Here is a 16,246-nt window from a genome sequence, read left to right on the forward strand (position 1 = left end):
GGCTTCAGTAGTTGTGGCTCGCGGGCTCTAGAGTGCAGGCTCAGTAGTTGTGGTGCACGGGGTTAGTTGCTCCGCGGCACATGGGATCTTCCCGGACCATGGCTCGAACCCATGTCCCCTGCATTGGCAGGCGGATTCTTAACCACTGCACCACCAGGGAAGTCCCCTAAAGTAAAATTTTTACAGAAAACTGAAGGCAGCTATTGCAAGGGCAATACAAGACAGCCCCAAAACCAGAGAACTCTTTGGGAGATAAAGATAGGGATGAAAGCCTGCCTTACCCCAAGGGATTTTGAATTGACGTGGCTGCTTCCGCAGCCAATCCAAAATTACCAGGATGAGTGAACAGTTTAGTGTTAATATCAAATTAGCATACAAAATAATTTAGGCTAAAAACATGGAAACAACCTAAATATGCATCAAAAGATGAATGGATAAAGAAGATGAGGTATATATACACAATGGAATACTACTCAGCCATAAAAAATAATGAAATAATGCCATCTGCAGCAACATGGATGGAACTAGAGATTATCATACTAAGTGAAGTCAGTCAGAAAGACAAAAACAAATACCATATATCACTTACATGTTGAATATAAAATATGGCACAAATGAACCTATCTACAAAACAGAAACAGACTCTCAGACATAGAGAACAGATTTGTGGTTGCCAAGGGGGAGGGGGAGGGGGAGGGCAGAGGGAAGGACTGGGAGTTTGGGATTAGCAGATGTAAACTATTATATATATAATAGGATTGATAAACAACAACATCCTACTGTATAGCACAGATAACTATATTCAATATCCCATGATAAATAATAATGGAAAAGAAAAAAAACAGAAACAAAAATCAAAAACAAAACAAAACCAACCCAAAATAATCTAGGCTTATTCCCCAAAACAAAAACTCGGGGACTTCCCTGGTGGTGAAGTGGTTGAGGGTCCGCCTGCCGATGCTGGGGACGCGGGTTCGTGCCCCGGTCCGGGAGGATCCCACGTGCCGCGGAGCAGCTGGGCCCGTGAGCCATGGCCGCTGAGCCCAAGCATCCGGAGCCTGTGCTCCGCAGCGGGAGAGGCCACAACAGTGAGAGGCCCGTGTACCGCAAAAAAAAAAAAAAAAAATTCAGAAAGGTTTAGAAAAAGGTATAAGAAATCAAGTTCAAAACTATGGTCTAGGGGCTTCCCTGGTGGTGCAGTGGTTAAGAACCCGCCTGCCAATGCAGGGGACACGGGTTTGGGCCCTGGTCTGGGAAGATCCCACATGCCACAGAGCAATTAAAGCCATGTGCCACAACTACTGAGCCTGTGCTCTAGAGCCCGTGCTCCGCAACAAAAGAAGCCACTGTAACGAGAGCACGCACCGCAACAAAGAGTAGCCCCCGCCTGCTGCAATGAGAGAAAGCTCGTGTGCAGCAATGAAGACCCAACGCAGCCAAAATAAAATAAATAAAAATAAAGCAATATTTTGTTTTGTTTAACACACATAAGATACATTTATTATTGTTCTCTAATCTCAAAACTCACTTGAAATGTAGCTCTGAAAAAATTAACTTTGTCATATAACTTGATATTCCTTTACTTTGCTCTCATATTACATTGTATATTACATGTAATGTCCTTTATCTATTGTTTGATTACAATCTTAACGTGTTGTCAGATTACACATTCTTGGATTAAAGTACCACAGAAGTATTTTAATATAACGCACACTTAATTAAAAAGCATTGGGTTGGCAAAAAAGTTCATTTGTTTTTTCCTGTAAGATGGCTCTAATAGCACTTAGTTTTCTTTAACTTCATTCAAAACAATTTTGTTAGACAGTATTGTGATAGCTGTCATATCAGCGTGCATTTAAAAAAACTTATCAAAATTGGGGAATTTTTGTGTAGCCATTTTAATATTGAAGATGGAAGAAAAAAGCAACATTTTCAGCATATTAAGCTTTATCATTTCAAGAAAGGTAAAAACGCAACTGAAACACAAAAAAAGATTTATGCAGTGTATGAAGAAGGTGCTGTGACTGATGGAATGTGTCAAAAGTGGTTTGCGAAGTTCTGTACTGGAGATTTCTCGCTGGATGATGCTCAATGGTCGGGTAGACCAGTTGAAGTTGAAAGCAATCAAATCGAGACATTAATTGAGAACGATCAACATTATACCATGCGGGAGATAGCCGACATACTCAAAATATCCAAATCAAGCGTTGAAAATCATTTGCACCAGCTTGGTTATGTTAATTGCTTTGATGTTTGGGTTTCACGTTAAGTTAAGCGAAGAAAGCTTCTTGACCATATTTCCACGTGCAATTCTCTATTTAGATGTAATGAAACGCTCAGTTTTTAAAACAAATTGTGACGGGTGATGAAAAGTGGATACTGTACAATAACGTGGAATGGAAGAGATCGTCGGGCAAGCGAAATGAACCACCACCAACCAAACCAAAGGCCGGTCTTCATCCAAAGAAGGTGATGTTGTGTATATGGTGGGATTGGAAGCGAGTCCTCTATTATGAGCTCCTTCTGGAAAACCAAACAATTAATTCCAACAAGTACTGCTTTCAATTAGACCAAATGAAAGCAGAACTCAATGAAAAGCATTCAGAATTAGTCAACAAAAAACACGTAATGTTCCATCAGGATAACGCAAGAGCGCATGTCTCTGATGACCAGGTCAAACCAAAGCGGTCTTCATCCAAAGAAGGTGATGTTGTGTATATGGTGGGATTGGAAGCGAGTCCTCTATTATGAGCTCCTTCTGGAAAACCAAACAATTAATTCCAACAAGTACTGCTTTCAATTAGACCAAATGAAAGCAGAACTCAATGAAAAGCATTCAGAATTAGTCAACAAAAAACACGTAATGTTCCATCAGGATAACGCAAGAGCGCATGTCTCTGATGACCAGGTAAAAACTGTTACAGCTTGGCTGGGAAGTTCTTATTCTTCCACTGTATTCACCAGACACTGCATCTCCAGATTTCCATTTATTTTGGTCTTTAAAAATTCTCTTAATGGAAAAAATTTCAATTCCCTGGAAGACTGTAAAAAGTACCTGGAACAGTTCTTTGCACAAAAAGATAAAATGTTTTGGGAAGAAGGAATTATGAAGCTGCCTGAAAAATGGCAGAAGGTAGTGGAACAAAATGGTGAATATGTTGTTTAATAAAGTTTTTGATGAAAATGAAAAATGTGTCTTTTATTTTTACCTAAAAACCAAAGGAACCTTTAGGCCAACCCAATAAATGCCGCCTTCTGGAGGTAAACCAAATATTTTAATTTCTTGCTTCTTATAACATTTTAATTGCTCAGCTGTTCCACTCATTGGTTCTATGTCACACTTAAAAAAAAACTACAACTGACCAACATGATTTTTGTATCATGCAGGGCAAGGTGCTTTGCTTATTGGTTAAGTAAGCAAAAGGTTAAGTGGAAATGTTCACATTATTTAAAGCACAAGAAACAGTTAACTCTCAAATGGGAAGGCAACCCTTTCCTAACGTTTAAATACACTGCCCATGTATAAAGATACTAGATTTGCCATCCATTAAATGAGAAATTGAGTTTTTTCCTCAATCATTACAAGAATGATCTTATGTCTAATACACAGATTCTCTAACTCTGTCTCTCGCGTGATGGGTCAATGGCATAATTTTCAAGATACCATGATTGTGTTAATGGTGGAAGATGCTACCATGGTACAAATGGAAGGTCAAAGCAAAAAACTAGTTGGATGTAAAATCTAACCAACAATGATAACCAGCCACATAAAACTCAATACGTATCAGTGATCTCTACATTTGGGTAAGAAGTTTCTCAACTTCTCTTCTTAAAGCTTCACTACCAATCTTGGTGAAAATTAGGAGTGTATCCGTGAAGCACTAGAAAGAAGATAGTATGGTTATAACAAAACATTCTGCCTCTATAAGAAAACTCATTCTCTACAACTGAAACATTGTAAATCAACTATACTGCAATTTTTTTTTAATTGTAAAAAACAAAACAAAACAAAAAACTCATTCTGTATTCTAGATAGCCAACTTTAAAACATTTTTCCCTTTGATTCCAGAACTGCATATACATTTTTAAATTAGAAAATATAGAAACGAATTTATAAAAAAGAGTAACATTCATTCAATTTTACCATCTAGAGAAAATCACTGTCAACATGACAACACGTTTCTTTTCGGTCCTCTTTTTCTTACTGATTTGCAGGAGTTTTCGGTATGTTTCATAAATCTTAATTCTCCGTTATGGATGTTAAAAACTTTTTTTTCATTACACATTTTTAAGTTATTAAACTTGGTTCCAAGACACAAGAGTTAGAGAGAAATGATATCTTTGAAGCTCTGAATCTTCCAATCTATGAAGAAAATATGCTGCTTCTACACTTACTGAAGACTTTCAGATTTCTGTACACCTCCCTTTGGATTTACTCCATGGCATGTTTTCTTTTAATGAGTAAAACATATTCTTTCCTATATTGCATATAGAAAAATTATCAAATTTTTAATTATAAATGTGTAATCATCCTCCTACTGAATTATCTTATTGTAGTTTTTCACTTGATTTTGCTGGATTTTTCTTATTCTAACTGCACTGGTTTGCCCTTCAAGAATGTTGAATATGTAGTATACAGCTCCAGAAATAAGTCTGAAAATCACTTAAATACCAATAATATCAAATGTTATTTGAATATACCCAAGAAAGTAGCTAAAATTGGCAGGAGTTTTGTCTGCTGAGGGAGGAGGCATGTGAACAAAGAGAAAAGTATAATTTCTCAATTCTTTTACAGTTTTTAGTCTATCAACTTCTCTCTTGGATCATTTGTTATCTTCCTAGAAACACAATTTCAGTAAGGTTTTCAGACTGATTAGCACAGAATTACATAAGCTACTGTACATCTAAAGAAGCTATTCTGTAACTTAAAAAGCTATTTTTCCCCTTTCCACTGTATCTATGGTTGCTTTTACTTTCTCATTCCTAATTTTGAGAATGTGAGCTTTCTCTCACACTTGTTGATCTGGCTAGCTAGTGAATTAACTACTTAGTTGAATTATTTTCTTTTAAACCAATCACCTCAACTTCTTTCTTTTTTTTTTTTAAGACTTTTAAAAAAATAAATTTATTTTATTTATTTATTTTTGGCTGCGTTGGGTCTTCATTGCTGCATGTGGGCTTTCTCTAGTTGCGGCAAGCAGGGGCTACTCTTCGTTGCGATGTGCGGGCTTCTCATTGCGGTGGCTTCTCTTGTTGCGGAGCACAGGCTCTAGGCACACGGGCTTCAGTAGTTGTGGCTCGCGGCCTCTAGAGCGCAGGCTCAGTAGTTGTGGTGCAAGGGCTTAGTTGCTCCGTGGCACGGGGGATCTTCCTGGACCAGGGCTCAAACCCGTGTCCCCTGCATTGGCAGGAGGATTCTTAACCACTGAGCCACCAGGGAAGTCCCTCAATTTATTTCTTGGTCACGATAATATTTTAGAATATCAATTTTTAGGCTATTCCCCTCTTAGTACAACTTCATGTCCCAGATATTCTATTCTTAAAAATTCAATTTTACTTCTTTTATATATCAAAATAATATAGTCATAAAAATCCAAGCAGTATTAAAAAAAGAGAGGAGAATAAACAAAAACAACATAACATAATAAGTACTTTGCTTGTTATCTTTTTAAAAAATAATTAGAGATCTTTATTAATGTTAAGTGTAAAACACAACCTACTAAATTAAAATATTAATAATGTTCCTGGATTTTCGGATATTTGGAAGATACTTTAGGAAATAATTTTGTTGATCCAAGTTTCTTTAAAAAAAATCTGTCAAAGGATGTTTGAGTGGATTCTCTTTTCCTACCCTCAAATGTCTTGGAAGCTAAGGAAACATTTTAAATTATTTTAATTTTAAAACTTTTTAAAGGTAATATAGTGAGCATGATAAAATTGATAATTTGAGGAATTTATTCTACTTAGAATATTACAATAAGCCAATAGTAACATCAATAAATGGATATCCTTTATTTAAGAGAGAATATATGTACAAAGTTAAAAATGACTATCCTATCCCTTGAATAAACACGATGAAATTTTGTGTTCCTCTAATTTTTTTCAACACATATACAAATGTACACATATATTCCTCCATTTAAAAACAACAGGATTATATTATTCACACTACCTTGTAACAAGCTTTTTATTCTCCCCATGTGCTCTCTACTTCAGTATACACAGCATCCTCATTCTTTCTTTCTTTTTTTTTTCTGGCCACGCTACGCGGCATGTGGGATCTTAGCTCCCCAACCAGGAATCAAACCCGTGCCCCCAGCAGTGGAAGCACGGAGTCTTAACCACTGGACCACCAGGTAAGTCCCAGCATTCTCATTCTTTCTAACTGCAGTATGATATTCCATTCCTGATTGATTAGCATATAGTTGTTTCCAATTTTTGCCATCATAAACAATACTGTACTTAATACCCCCAAATAGAATTTTCTGCAGTCAACAAGCATTCCTGTAGGGGGAAAAAAAAATTTAATGTATTGTGGATTAAAGGGTATGAGTTATCTGAATGATTAAACCATGACAATCTAGTAAGTGAAGATGAATGCTAATTTTTAAACCTTTTTATTGAAGTATAACATACACACAGATGAGTGCACAATTCATATTTAAAATATAAAGCTCTAAGAGGTACAAACTATTATGTACAAAATAAGCTACAAGGATATATTGTACAACACAGGGAATATCACCAATATTTTATATGAACTATAAATGGAGTATAACCTTTAAAAATTGTGAATCACTATATTGTACACCTGTAACTTGTATAATATTGTACAGCAACTATACTTCAATAAAAAATATATATAATTTAGGACTTCCCTGGTGGAGCAGTGGTTTAGAATCCGCCTGCCAATGCAGGGGACACAGGTTTGAGCCCTGGTCCGGGAAGATCCCACATGGCGTGGAGCAACTAAGCCCGTGCACCACAACTACAGAGCCTGTGCTCTAGAGCCCGTGAGCCACAACTACTGAGCCCACATGCCACAACTAATGAAGCCCACGCACCTAGAGTCCATGTTCCACAACAAGAGAAACCACCGCAATGAGAAGCCCACGTACTGCAACAAAGAGTAGCCCCCGCTCGCGGCAACTAGAGAAAGCCCACGTGCAGCAACGAAGACCCAATGCAGCTAAAAATAATTAATTAATTTAAAAATATATGTATATAATTTAAAAAAGAAAATGAAAGAATAAAATGTAAAGCTCAGTCAATTTTCACAAAGTGAACACACTCATAACCAACATGCAGATCATAAAATAAAGTATTATCAGAATCCCAGACAACGCCCTTTGTGCCCCTGCATAGTCACTATCCTCCAAGGATAACTGCTCCTGACTTACAATACTTGTGATTAATTTTGCCTGCTTTTGAACTTTAAACAAATGGAATCACACTACATATCCACATTTTCCAAACTGCACCAAGGTTCCCTGGGGCACTGCAAGATATTTTAAGTTTGAAAGAAACAATATTCCACATCTGTATTAAACCATGCCAAATACTAGATTGCTATATTCCTTTCAACATCTTACCTTTGTGAAGCAGCATTTTCAGTGGTTGCTATAATAAAAGTAATGTGCAAAAATCATGATGGAACAGAAAATGGAATGGTGGTGACCAATCTGATTCCAAGATTTGAGAAGTTGTACAATGCCCGACAAACACACACAACCCAGTAATAAGTAATTGTGGTTATTTAAGAATGAAGGACACTACTCTTTGTTCTTTCAATTTTTGTGCACTATTCTTTTAATGGCTCTTAAGTTGTTAGGACGTAAGTATTATTAATTGTTTATATCTACTTAATGAACAGAACTGTTAGGTATTTCTTTTGGCCTAAGGGTGCTATGAGGGGAGAGAGTTTGGGAGCCTCTGATACATACTCCTATGACTGATTTCTTTCACTCAATACCATTTGTGAGATTCATCCATATGGTTTCTAACAGTTGCAATTCATTCATTTTCACTGCAAAATATTCTACTATATGACTACTCCACAATTTATTTATTAATTCTCCTACTGATAGACATTGGGATAGTTTCCATTTTTTGGTTATCATGAATAGTATTGCTATGACCTTTTTTTTCTTGGTCACACTGCACAGCTTGTGGAATCTCAGTTCCCCAACCAAGGATTGAACCCGGGCCATGGCAGTGAAAGCACCAAATCCTAATCACTAGACCACCAGGGGACTCCCTGAACGTTCTTAAGTGTATATATCTTGAGATGGAATTATAGGGTATATATATGTTCAGTTTTAGTAGATGATGCTAGTTTTCCAAAATGGTATATCAATCTACATTCCCACTAACAGTATATGAGAGTTCTGATTGCTCCATATCCTTACCAACACTTTTTTCTTTTTCATTTACTCATTCTGAGGAAAGTACAGGAGGACAGCGATTTCCCTGAAGACAAAATGAGGTTGCGCATTTTTCCAAATATTTGACAGGTCCTTGGAATGTCCCCTTTTGGATGTGTATTGGAGTTATTTCTCCATTAAAAAAAATGGGTTCTTATTTTCTTAATTTCTACTTCTTTAGATGCAGGATGATTCCTTTGTCAGATATATGTGCTGCAAATATATTCTACTCTGTGGCATGGCTTTTCCCTTTTATAAAAATAAATTTATTTATTTATTTATATCTTTGGCTGTGTCGGGTCTTCGTTGCTGCGTGCGGGCTTTCTTTAGTTGCGGTGAGCGGGGGCTACTCTTTGTTGCTGTGCGCGGCCTTCTCACTGCGGAGGTTTCTCTTGTTGTGGAGCGCAGGCTCTAGGTGCACAGGCATCAGTAGTTGTGGGGCACAGGTTCCAGAGCACAGGCTCAGTATATGTGGCGCAGGGGCTTAGTTGCTCCACAACATGTGGGATCTTCCTGGACCAGGGCTCGAACCCATGTCCCCTGCATTGGCAGGCAGATTCTTAACCACTGCGCCACCAGGGAAGCCCCGGCTTTTCCCTTTTAATGGTATCTATCTATCTATCTATTTATGGCTGAGTTGGGTCTTCGTTGCTGCGCGTGGGCTTTCTCTAGTTGCAGTGAGCGGGGGCTACTCTTCATTGCAGCGCGCGGGCTTCTCGTTGTGGTGGCTTCTCTCCTTGCAGAGCATGGGCTCTAGGTGCGCAGGCTTCAGCAGTGTGGCGCGCAGGCTCAGAAGATGTGGCGCACGGGCTTAGTTGTTCCGCAGCATGTGGGATCTTCCTGGACCAGGGCTCGAACCGTGTACCCTGCACTGGCAGGCAGATTCTTAACCACTGCGTCGCCAGGAAAGCCCCAGCTTTTCCCTTTTAATGGTATTTTTTATGAATAGATGTTCTTGATCTTAACGTAGTCCAATTTTTCAAGTTATCTTTATATTTAGCTCATTTGTATCCTATTTAATAAATCTTTGCTGACACAGTGAAAACTTTTTTTCCTAAAAAACTGTTGTTTCACATTTAGATCAGCAATCCACCCCAAAATGGTAACTATGTATGATATAAGGTAAGATCATGATCCTTCTCCCCCTACATGGATATCTAACTGACCAACACCATTATCTGATTTTCCTTTCTCCATTGTACTGCTGTGTCACTTTTATTACAAACCAGGTGACAGTATACATGTGTCAGTCTGTTTCTGGACTGTATTGCTCCATTGGTCTATTTGTCTACCCATGTGCCAAAACCATCTTATCTTGTTACAGCCTGATATTTGATGGTGTAAGCCCTCCAGATTTTCTCTTCTTCATGGTTGACTTGGCTTGACACTGCATTTTAATTTACATTTCATCTGAGCAGCTTTTGACATTTATTATGATTAGTATTAGATGTTTTCTTCTTGTATGAGCTAGCTGTTCAGGTCTTCTGAAAACAAGTTGGTTGTCCTTTACATACTAATTAGTATTAGATCTTTCTGTATTAGGAAATTCACTCCTCATGTGACAAATGTTGCCATTTGCACAGTCTTTTTAAAAAATGTGCTTACAATCTTCCCCCTATTTTTTAATGTACTCAAAAGTATCAATTTCTTTTTTTCCTCCTGGGTTTTGGTTTCAGGCTTAGAAAAGCCTTCTCTATGCCAAGACAGCATTAGTGTTGGCAAGATGAGTAACAGGACTTAACGTTTTACATTACTCATTTTTATAAAGTTTGACATTTTTAAAATTTGTAAATTACCTCAATAATTTCTTTTAAAAAGAATTTCAGTCATTTCCCACTCTAAGATACTGACCCAATACTTTATTCTGATACTTTTATGATTTCATTTGCCATATCTAAATCTTTAATTCACCTGGAATTCATTTTGGTATAAGGTGTCTAGTAGAAGTCTAACATTCCCCCCAAATAACCAATTTTCCATTTATTTAAAATACAGCACTGTCCTATAACTTTATTATGTAATATATTCTTAAATATGCTTTGGTTTCTATCTAGTCTGTCTACTATGTTCTATAAATCAATTTCCCTCTTTGATGTTCTTGCGCCAATACCATGTTGTTTTAAAATATATAGCCTTCTGGGCTTCCCTGGTGGCACAGTGGTTGAGAGTCCGCCTGCCGATGCAGAGGACGCGGGTTCGTGCCCCAGTCCGGGAGGATCCCGCGTGCCGTGGAGCGGCTGGGCCCGTGAGCCATGGCCGCTGAGCCTGCGCGTCTGGAGTCTGTGCTCTGCAGCTGGAGAGGCCGCAGCAGTGAGAGGCCCGCATACCACAAAAAAAAAATAATAATAAAATAAAATATATAGCCTTCTAATACACTTGACTATCCTAAATACTGTACATCTTAAAAATTTCCTTGGCTCATTTATTCTCATGTAATTAATTCCTCCATATAAATATATTTAATCAGTTTCCTATACCCAATAAAATTCTGAGATTCTGATTCAAGTTGTAATAAATTTACAGCTTAAACTGACATGAGTGGACATATTTATAACATATTACCTTCTCATCCAGATACATGGTATGGCTGGCTATTTATGTTTTTTTAATGCCCTGCCTCCCCTAAAGTTTTTGCTCTCAATTTATTAAGCCTAAGAGTTTTTTATGTGAAAAGAATATTAACTCTTTGGCTGTCAAATATGTTGCAAGAATTTTTTTTCAATTTGTTACCAGCCAGTTTAAAAAAATATTAGTTGAGGCTGTATATAACTAAGAATAGAAATAAACACAGAAAAAGAAAAAATTAATTCAACTCTAATACTAAATCAGGCATTAATTCATATGGTTTTCAGCATGAGACTTACAATAATAATTTTTAAAAATCCCAAATTATTAAGACTGAAAACAATAAATAGAACACATTATGGAAACACTTCACTGGGTCAAAACTTAACTCTATGGAAAATTCTATAAGCAGAACAGGATAAAATAGACCATTCAGCAGTGACAATAAAAAGAAAAGTTCATAAACTTCACTCTTTGAAGAACCCAGCCCTTCACTCTATCTGCCTTCAGTTGGTCTACAATTTTACAATTCTTTCTATTCACTTTATCTACTTCTATACCCAAATTGTTGAGTACCCTTAGAGAAAACCCATTCTGATTCAAAGACATTATCCTGTAGGATACTGTTTTATGGAACCATCTATATCTCCTATCATTTTTTTTAAAACATATTTTTACTGAGCCTCCCTTTCTATATAACTTAGTAGCCATTTCCAACATCTGTTTAGCCTTTCTACATAAAAGCCACCACTCCTATCCCTGATTCTCAGCAGATGATCTTAACTCCTAATTCATAACTACCATTCTTTGCAAACTTAGTTATGTAGACACTTTATGTCTTTAACTCTTTGCAACTGATCTTAGAGGAAGAAGTATTCCTTCCTCAACTCCAATGTAAGACTAATACCTTGGACTTCCCTGGTAGCACAGTGGTTAAGAATCCGCCTGCCGGGCTTCCCTGGTGGCACAGTGGTTGAGAGTCCGCCTGCCGATGCACGATGTTCGTGCCCCAGTCTGGAAAGATCCCACATGCCACGGAGCGGCTTGGCCCGTGAGCCATGGTAGTTGAGCCTGTGCGTCCGGAGCCTGTGCTCCGCAACGGGAGAGGCCACAACAGTGAGAGGCCCGCGTACCGCCAAAAAAAAAAAAAAGAATCCGCCTGCCAACGCAGGGGACACGGGTTCAAGCCCTGGTCCGGGAAGATCCCACATGCCGCGGAGCAACTAAGCCCACACACCACAACTACTAAGCCTGTGCTCTAGAGCCCGCAAGCCACAACTACTGAAGCCCGCGCACCTAGAGCCCGTGCTCTGCAACAAGAGAAGCCACAGCAACGAAGAGTAGCCCCCGCTCGCCGCAACTAGAGAAAGCCCGTGCGCAGCAACCAAGACCCAGTGCGGCCAAAAATAAATAAATTAAAATAAATAAATTTTTTTTAAAAAGACTAATACCTTAATTTATGCAGGGTGAAGGAAGGGGCAAGGCTCATTAATTTAACACTCCTACTCAAGGACTCTGCTCCATAATTTATTTCCTGCCTTACTTGTATATTCAACCTCTCATTCCGTTTTGGTTTCTGCCATTCAGCCAATAAATATATTCTAACATCTTCCATTCTTAAAAAACAACAACTTTCACATTTTACCCTTTCTACATTTCTACCTCTCTTCCTTCCCTTTTTAGGGAGCAGTCAGCCTGTCTACTTCTTCACCTCCCATTCATTCCATAACCCCATTTCCTAAGGCGTTAGGACTGTGCCTTCACCTGAAGCTACTGACAAAAACTAACATAGTGACACTGGACTATGGTGAATCAAGATGGGGAAATTTTTGATTGCACAAATACTATTATTTTGTCTATGACTATGCGTATTGATGGAAGTTGGGACAGCTGGAGGGAGGGATCTGACTGTGCGTTTCTCCTTGGCTCTAAATTGGAGAAAAGTGGAAACTGTAAACATTAAGCAAGAAAGCAAGGTACACAGGGACTAAATACTAGGTATGAGACCTAGACTAAATTACTTAACTTTCTCACCTATAAAACAGGGTTATACCCCACTTTACAGTTTAATTGTGAGGCTTAAACAAAATAACTGTGTAAAAGCACTTACAGTTCCAGGCACATGTTAAATACCTTCCTTCACCTTAGCACAGTGCCATATTCCCTACAGGCACACAGCTATTAAGGAGTACAAGTGTACCAAAAAAGACACCATATTAAAACTTTGTGGACTATGTGAAACAGAAAATGTGGCAAAAGCACCATCTGTTCATACTCACTATTAATAATCCACAAATGAAAAGTTTCAATTAGAAATAAAAGTTACTAGAAGATATCCAAGTACTTTGAGGGAATTCAACCACTAAATATACTTTGATTAAATTTCCAATGATTTTCTCTACAAAGCGTAAAAGATTACATGCGATTTATTAAAATAGAGTTAGTATACACAAAAAGCTGCAGTTTCTCAGGTTGAGAAAGAAATCCAACTCATCCTTCCTGGGAGGAATGAATCTTAAATATACAAAACTTCCTTAGATATGCGCAAAAGTAAATCAATGTATCAAAGGGATCTGGAATAAAGGGAGATTTTTCTCTAACTTCTCCTCTCCCCAAATAATAACATAAATGACCAAAATGAATATTCCCCAAATATCTAGGGGGAAGAAATTTTAATTGTTAGAACTGGTGTAAAGCAGCTGGATTTAGTAGAATGCAGCAAGTCGGCTGCTTTCTGAAAAAATATTTGGGGTGGAGAAAGCGGGCAACCTTCCCGATGAAACAACTGCCATAAAACATCATACATATATAAGAACACACACATCTGTTAAATATCAGTTTACAATGTTCCAGCCAACTTACAAATCAAGAGGAAGTGTTCAGATCTAAAAAATAAATCACACTTTACTCCTAGTCAAATTTTGCGTGGGTGGCTACAGGAGAAGAGGCGTTATCCACGCCGATTCAAGGCAAAGAGGACTGAATAATAAGTCCACTGTTCACATTCCAATGTGGGGGGAGAGGGAAAGGGAGGCTCCCAGTCCATAAAGTTCTCCTCCCTCTCTAAACACTGCAAAATTGTCCACGTCTAAAGACACTTACCCCTGAAACTACTTGGAGACTGACTCGGAAACTTTTTGTTCAGATTTCTGAGGGGGAGCGATTTAGGAATGCTGCAAGATTACAGCTTGCAAATATATGAACATACTTTAAATTCTAAAGTTTTTTTTTTTTAAGGATTTTCCCTTTCAAGTAGTTTATCACCACTCCCATGTTAATAAAAACCCCTATTCAATCCCTAGTATATACAAAAACCAAAGCTTTAGAGGATATGCGAATAAGACACACGACTACTTCCAATAATTCCTCAACTCCCTCCCAATTAGGAAGAAATAGGTAAAGCTAAGGAACAAGAAGCAGAAGAAAAAAGAAAAAAAACTTGGGAAGGAGGGCGGCGAGAAAAGATACTAGAAAGGAGGGGAAAAGAGCAAAGAAAAGTCCAGCTGATGGTGACACTTAATTGGGAAGGGAGGGCAGAAAATATCCCGAAGACACAGGCTACAAGGGAAGGACTGAGTGGCACAAGGGCACAATAGAGGAAGTCCACGCAAAAGGCCTCCCCAAAGGGGCCCCAATGTAGGAGGGAACACCAGAAGGGGGAAAAGACTCATTAGAAAGACGTATCCATCAAGGCCCAAGATCTTGCGAGACAGAGGCTACCAGATGGGGTGTTTCTGTACTGGTCACCCCGACACCGCCCCATATGTCTCGGAAGACGACCCTGCTACAAGGGGTAAGGGGTTAAACGCGGGGGTTCGCGGACGTGGAAGGGGGTGCGGCCCCAGGGGTTGCTGCAGGAGAGCAGAATGCTGGCCCACGGTCCGTACCTTATAGTAAACATCGAACTGAATGTTCTCGGGTAAGGAGCGGATGTCTCGGCGTGAGCGGATGTAGTTGTCCACGACAGCGGAGATGGCGGTGTTATAGAGGGTCTCTGGGATCCACTCTAGTTCCACGGCCGCCATCTTCCTTCCCTCCTCCTCCGCCTCCTCCGCCTCCTCCTCCCGAAGGCCCCCGCCTCCCTCCGTAGCGAACTCCTCGGCGGCCCCGGAGGATTCCGAGGGACGGCGGCGGCCACGCGGGCACACAGCAGAAGGGCGCGGCTGCGCTGGCTCCTCCGGGCGAGCTGGGGGCGGCGGCAGCGGGCGCAGGCCCGTGTGGAGAGCGGGCCAGGGATCCGGGAGCAACCGGGCCGAGGCCTCACATTCCGTGTTTGCGAGCACCCTGGGATCAGTCCCAGTGCCTCTCTCTGCAGGGGCGGGACTACGTGTGCGGCGTTATGGCGTCAGCATACGCCGACGCGCTGGAGGAAAGGAATGCGGCAGGCGAAAAACTTGGGAAGAAAAGATCCGTGATCCCTCCCTCGGGGAACATACTTTCCGAGGGCGCTGGAGTTCCGTGGATGGGGGTGAGCTTTTTTCACTGCGACAAGTTATGACAGGTTTTTAAGCAGCTCCTTCCGAGTCACCGGCCGCATCAGCCCTTTCAGCCAATCCTGCTTGGGGGGTTCTTAGGCACGGACGCTTTCCAGGCTCAGGTAGAAGTTTGGGTGCAGAGTTATCAGTACATTAAAAATCATGCATTCAGAGAATTCACATTACTCTGGAAAGCCTCCCTTAGACTCCGGTCCCTAACCCAAGTTAGGAACCTTTGGCCTAGGAACTAGGGATCAGGATGGAAGGGAGACTTGCATTGTGTAACCATTTGCCCTGTTTGAACTTTACTATGTTTCTTTTTCTAAATGAAACTTACCAAAAAAAAAAAAAAAAAAAAAGGGAAAAGAACTGCTTTAGAAGAATTTGGTGGGAAGGTTAGCCTTATTATGGATTTACAAATAGTGGTGAGAGAAAAAGGGCTAAATGGTAACTGTGATATGACTGTGGTAAAACAGAAATGAAGATATCTGTTTCCTTCCGTCCTCAGCCTCAATATCTGCAACTTATGTAACTTAATTTTCCAACTCTGTGATTTCAAGAACTTTATGCAACATCTTTCTGCTCTAGGAATTTAACAAGGAAATTACTGGCCGTAATTGGTGACACTGTCAATCTCTTAGTCACGCTGTAGCAATGTAAAACCTGAAAACAATGATGATAATGTGCTGACATTTAGAGCTAAAGGAATTGGAAGTGGCTCTTCCAGTTCACCCTGCTATTTCAATGTTAAATGGTTAAGTAGTTTGGTAAGAAAGAAAGAAG

The 16,246-nt window shown here is 39.5% G+C and overlaps 1 protein-coding gene across 1 annotated transcript in view; it reads right to left on the reverse strand.

Annotated features, from left to right (window-relative positions):
* APPBP2 (amyloid beta precursor protein binding protein 2) overlaps window positions 1-15,285 on the reverse strand; it is a 71,734-nt gene extending 56,449 nt beyond the window's left edge. The window contains exon 1 of the mRNA XM_007464902.1: window positions 14,876-15,285. Coding sequence (XP_007464964.1) covers window positions 14,876-15,013 — 138 coding nt within the window. The 5' untranslated portion in view covers window positions 15,014-15,285. The remainder of the gene's footprint in view (window positions 1-14,875) is intronic.
* Between the last annotated feature and the right edge of the window lie 961 nt (window positions 15,286-16,246).

This window comes from Lipotes vexillifer, unplaced genomic scaffold (assembly GCF_000442215.2).
Source record: "Lipotes vexillifer unplaced genomic scaffold, Lipotes_vexillifer_v1.1 scaffold788, whole genome shotgun sequence".
NCBI classification, from domain to species: Eukaryota; Metazoa; Chordata; class Mammalia; order Artiodactyla; family Lipotidae; genus Lipotes; species Lipotes vexillifer.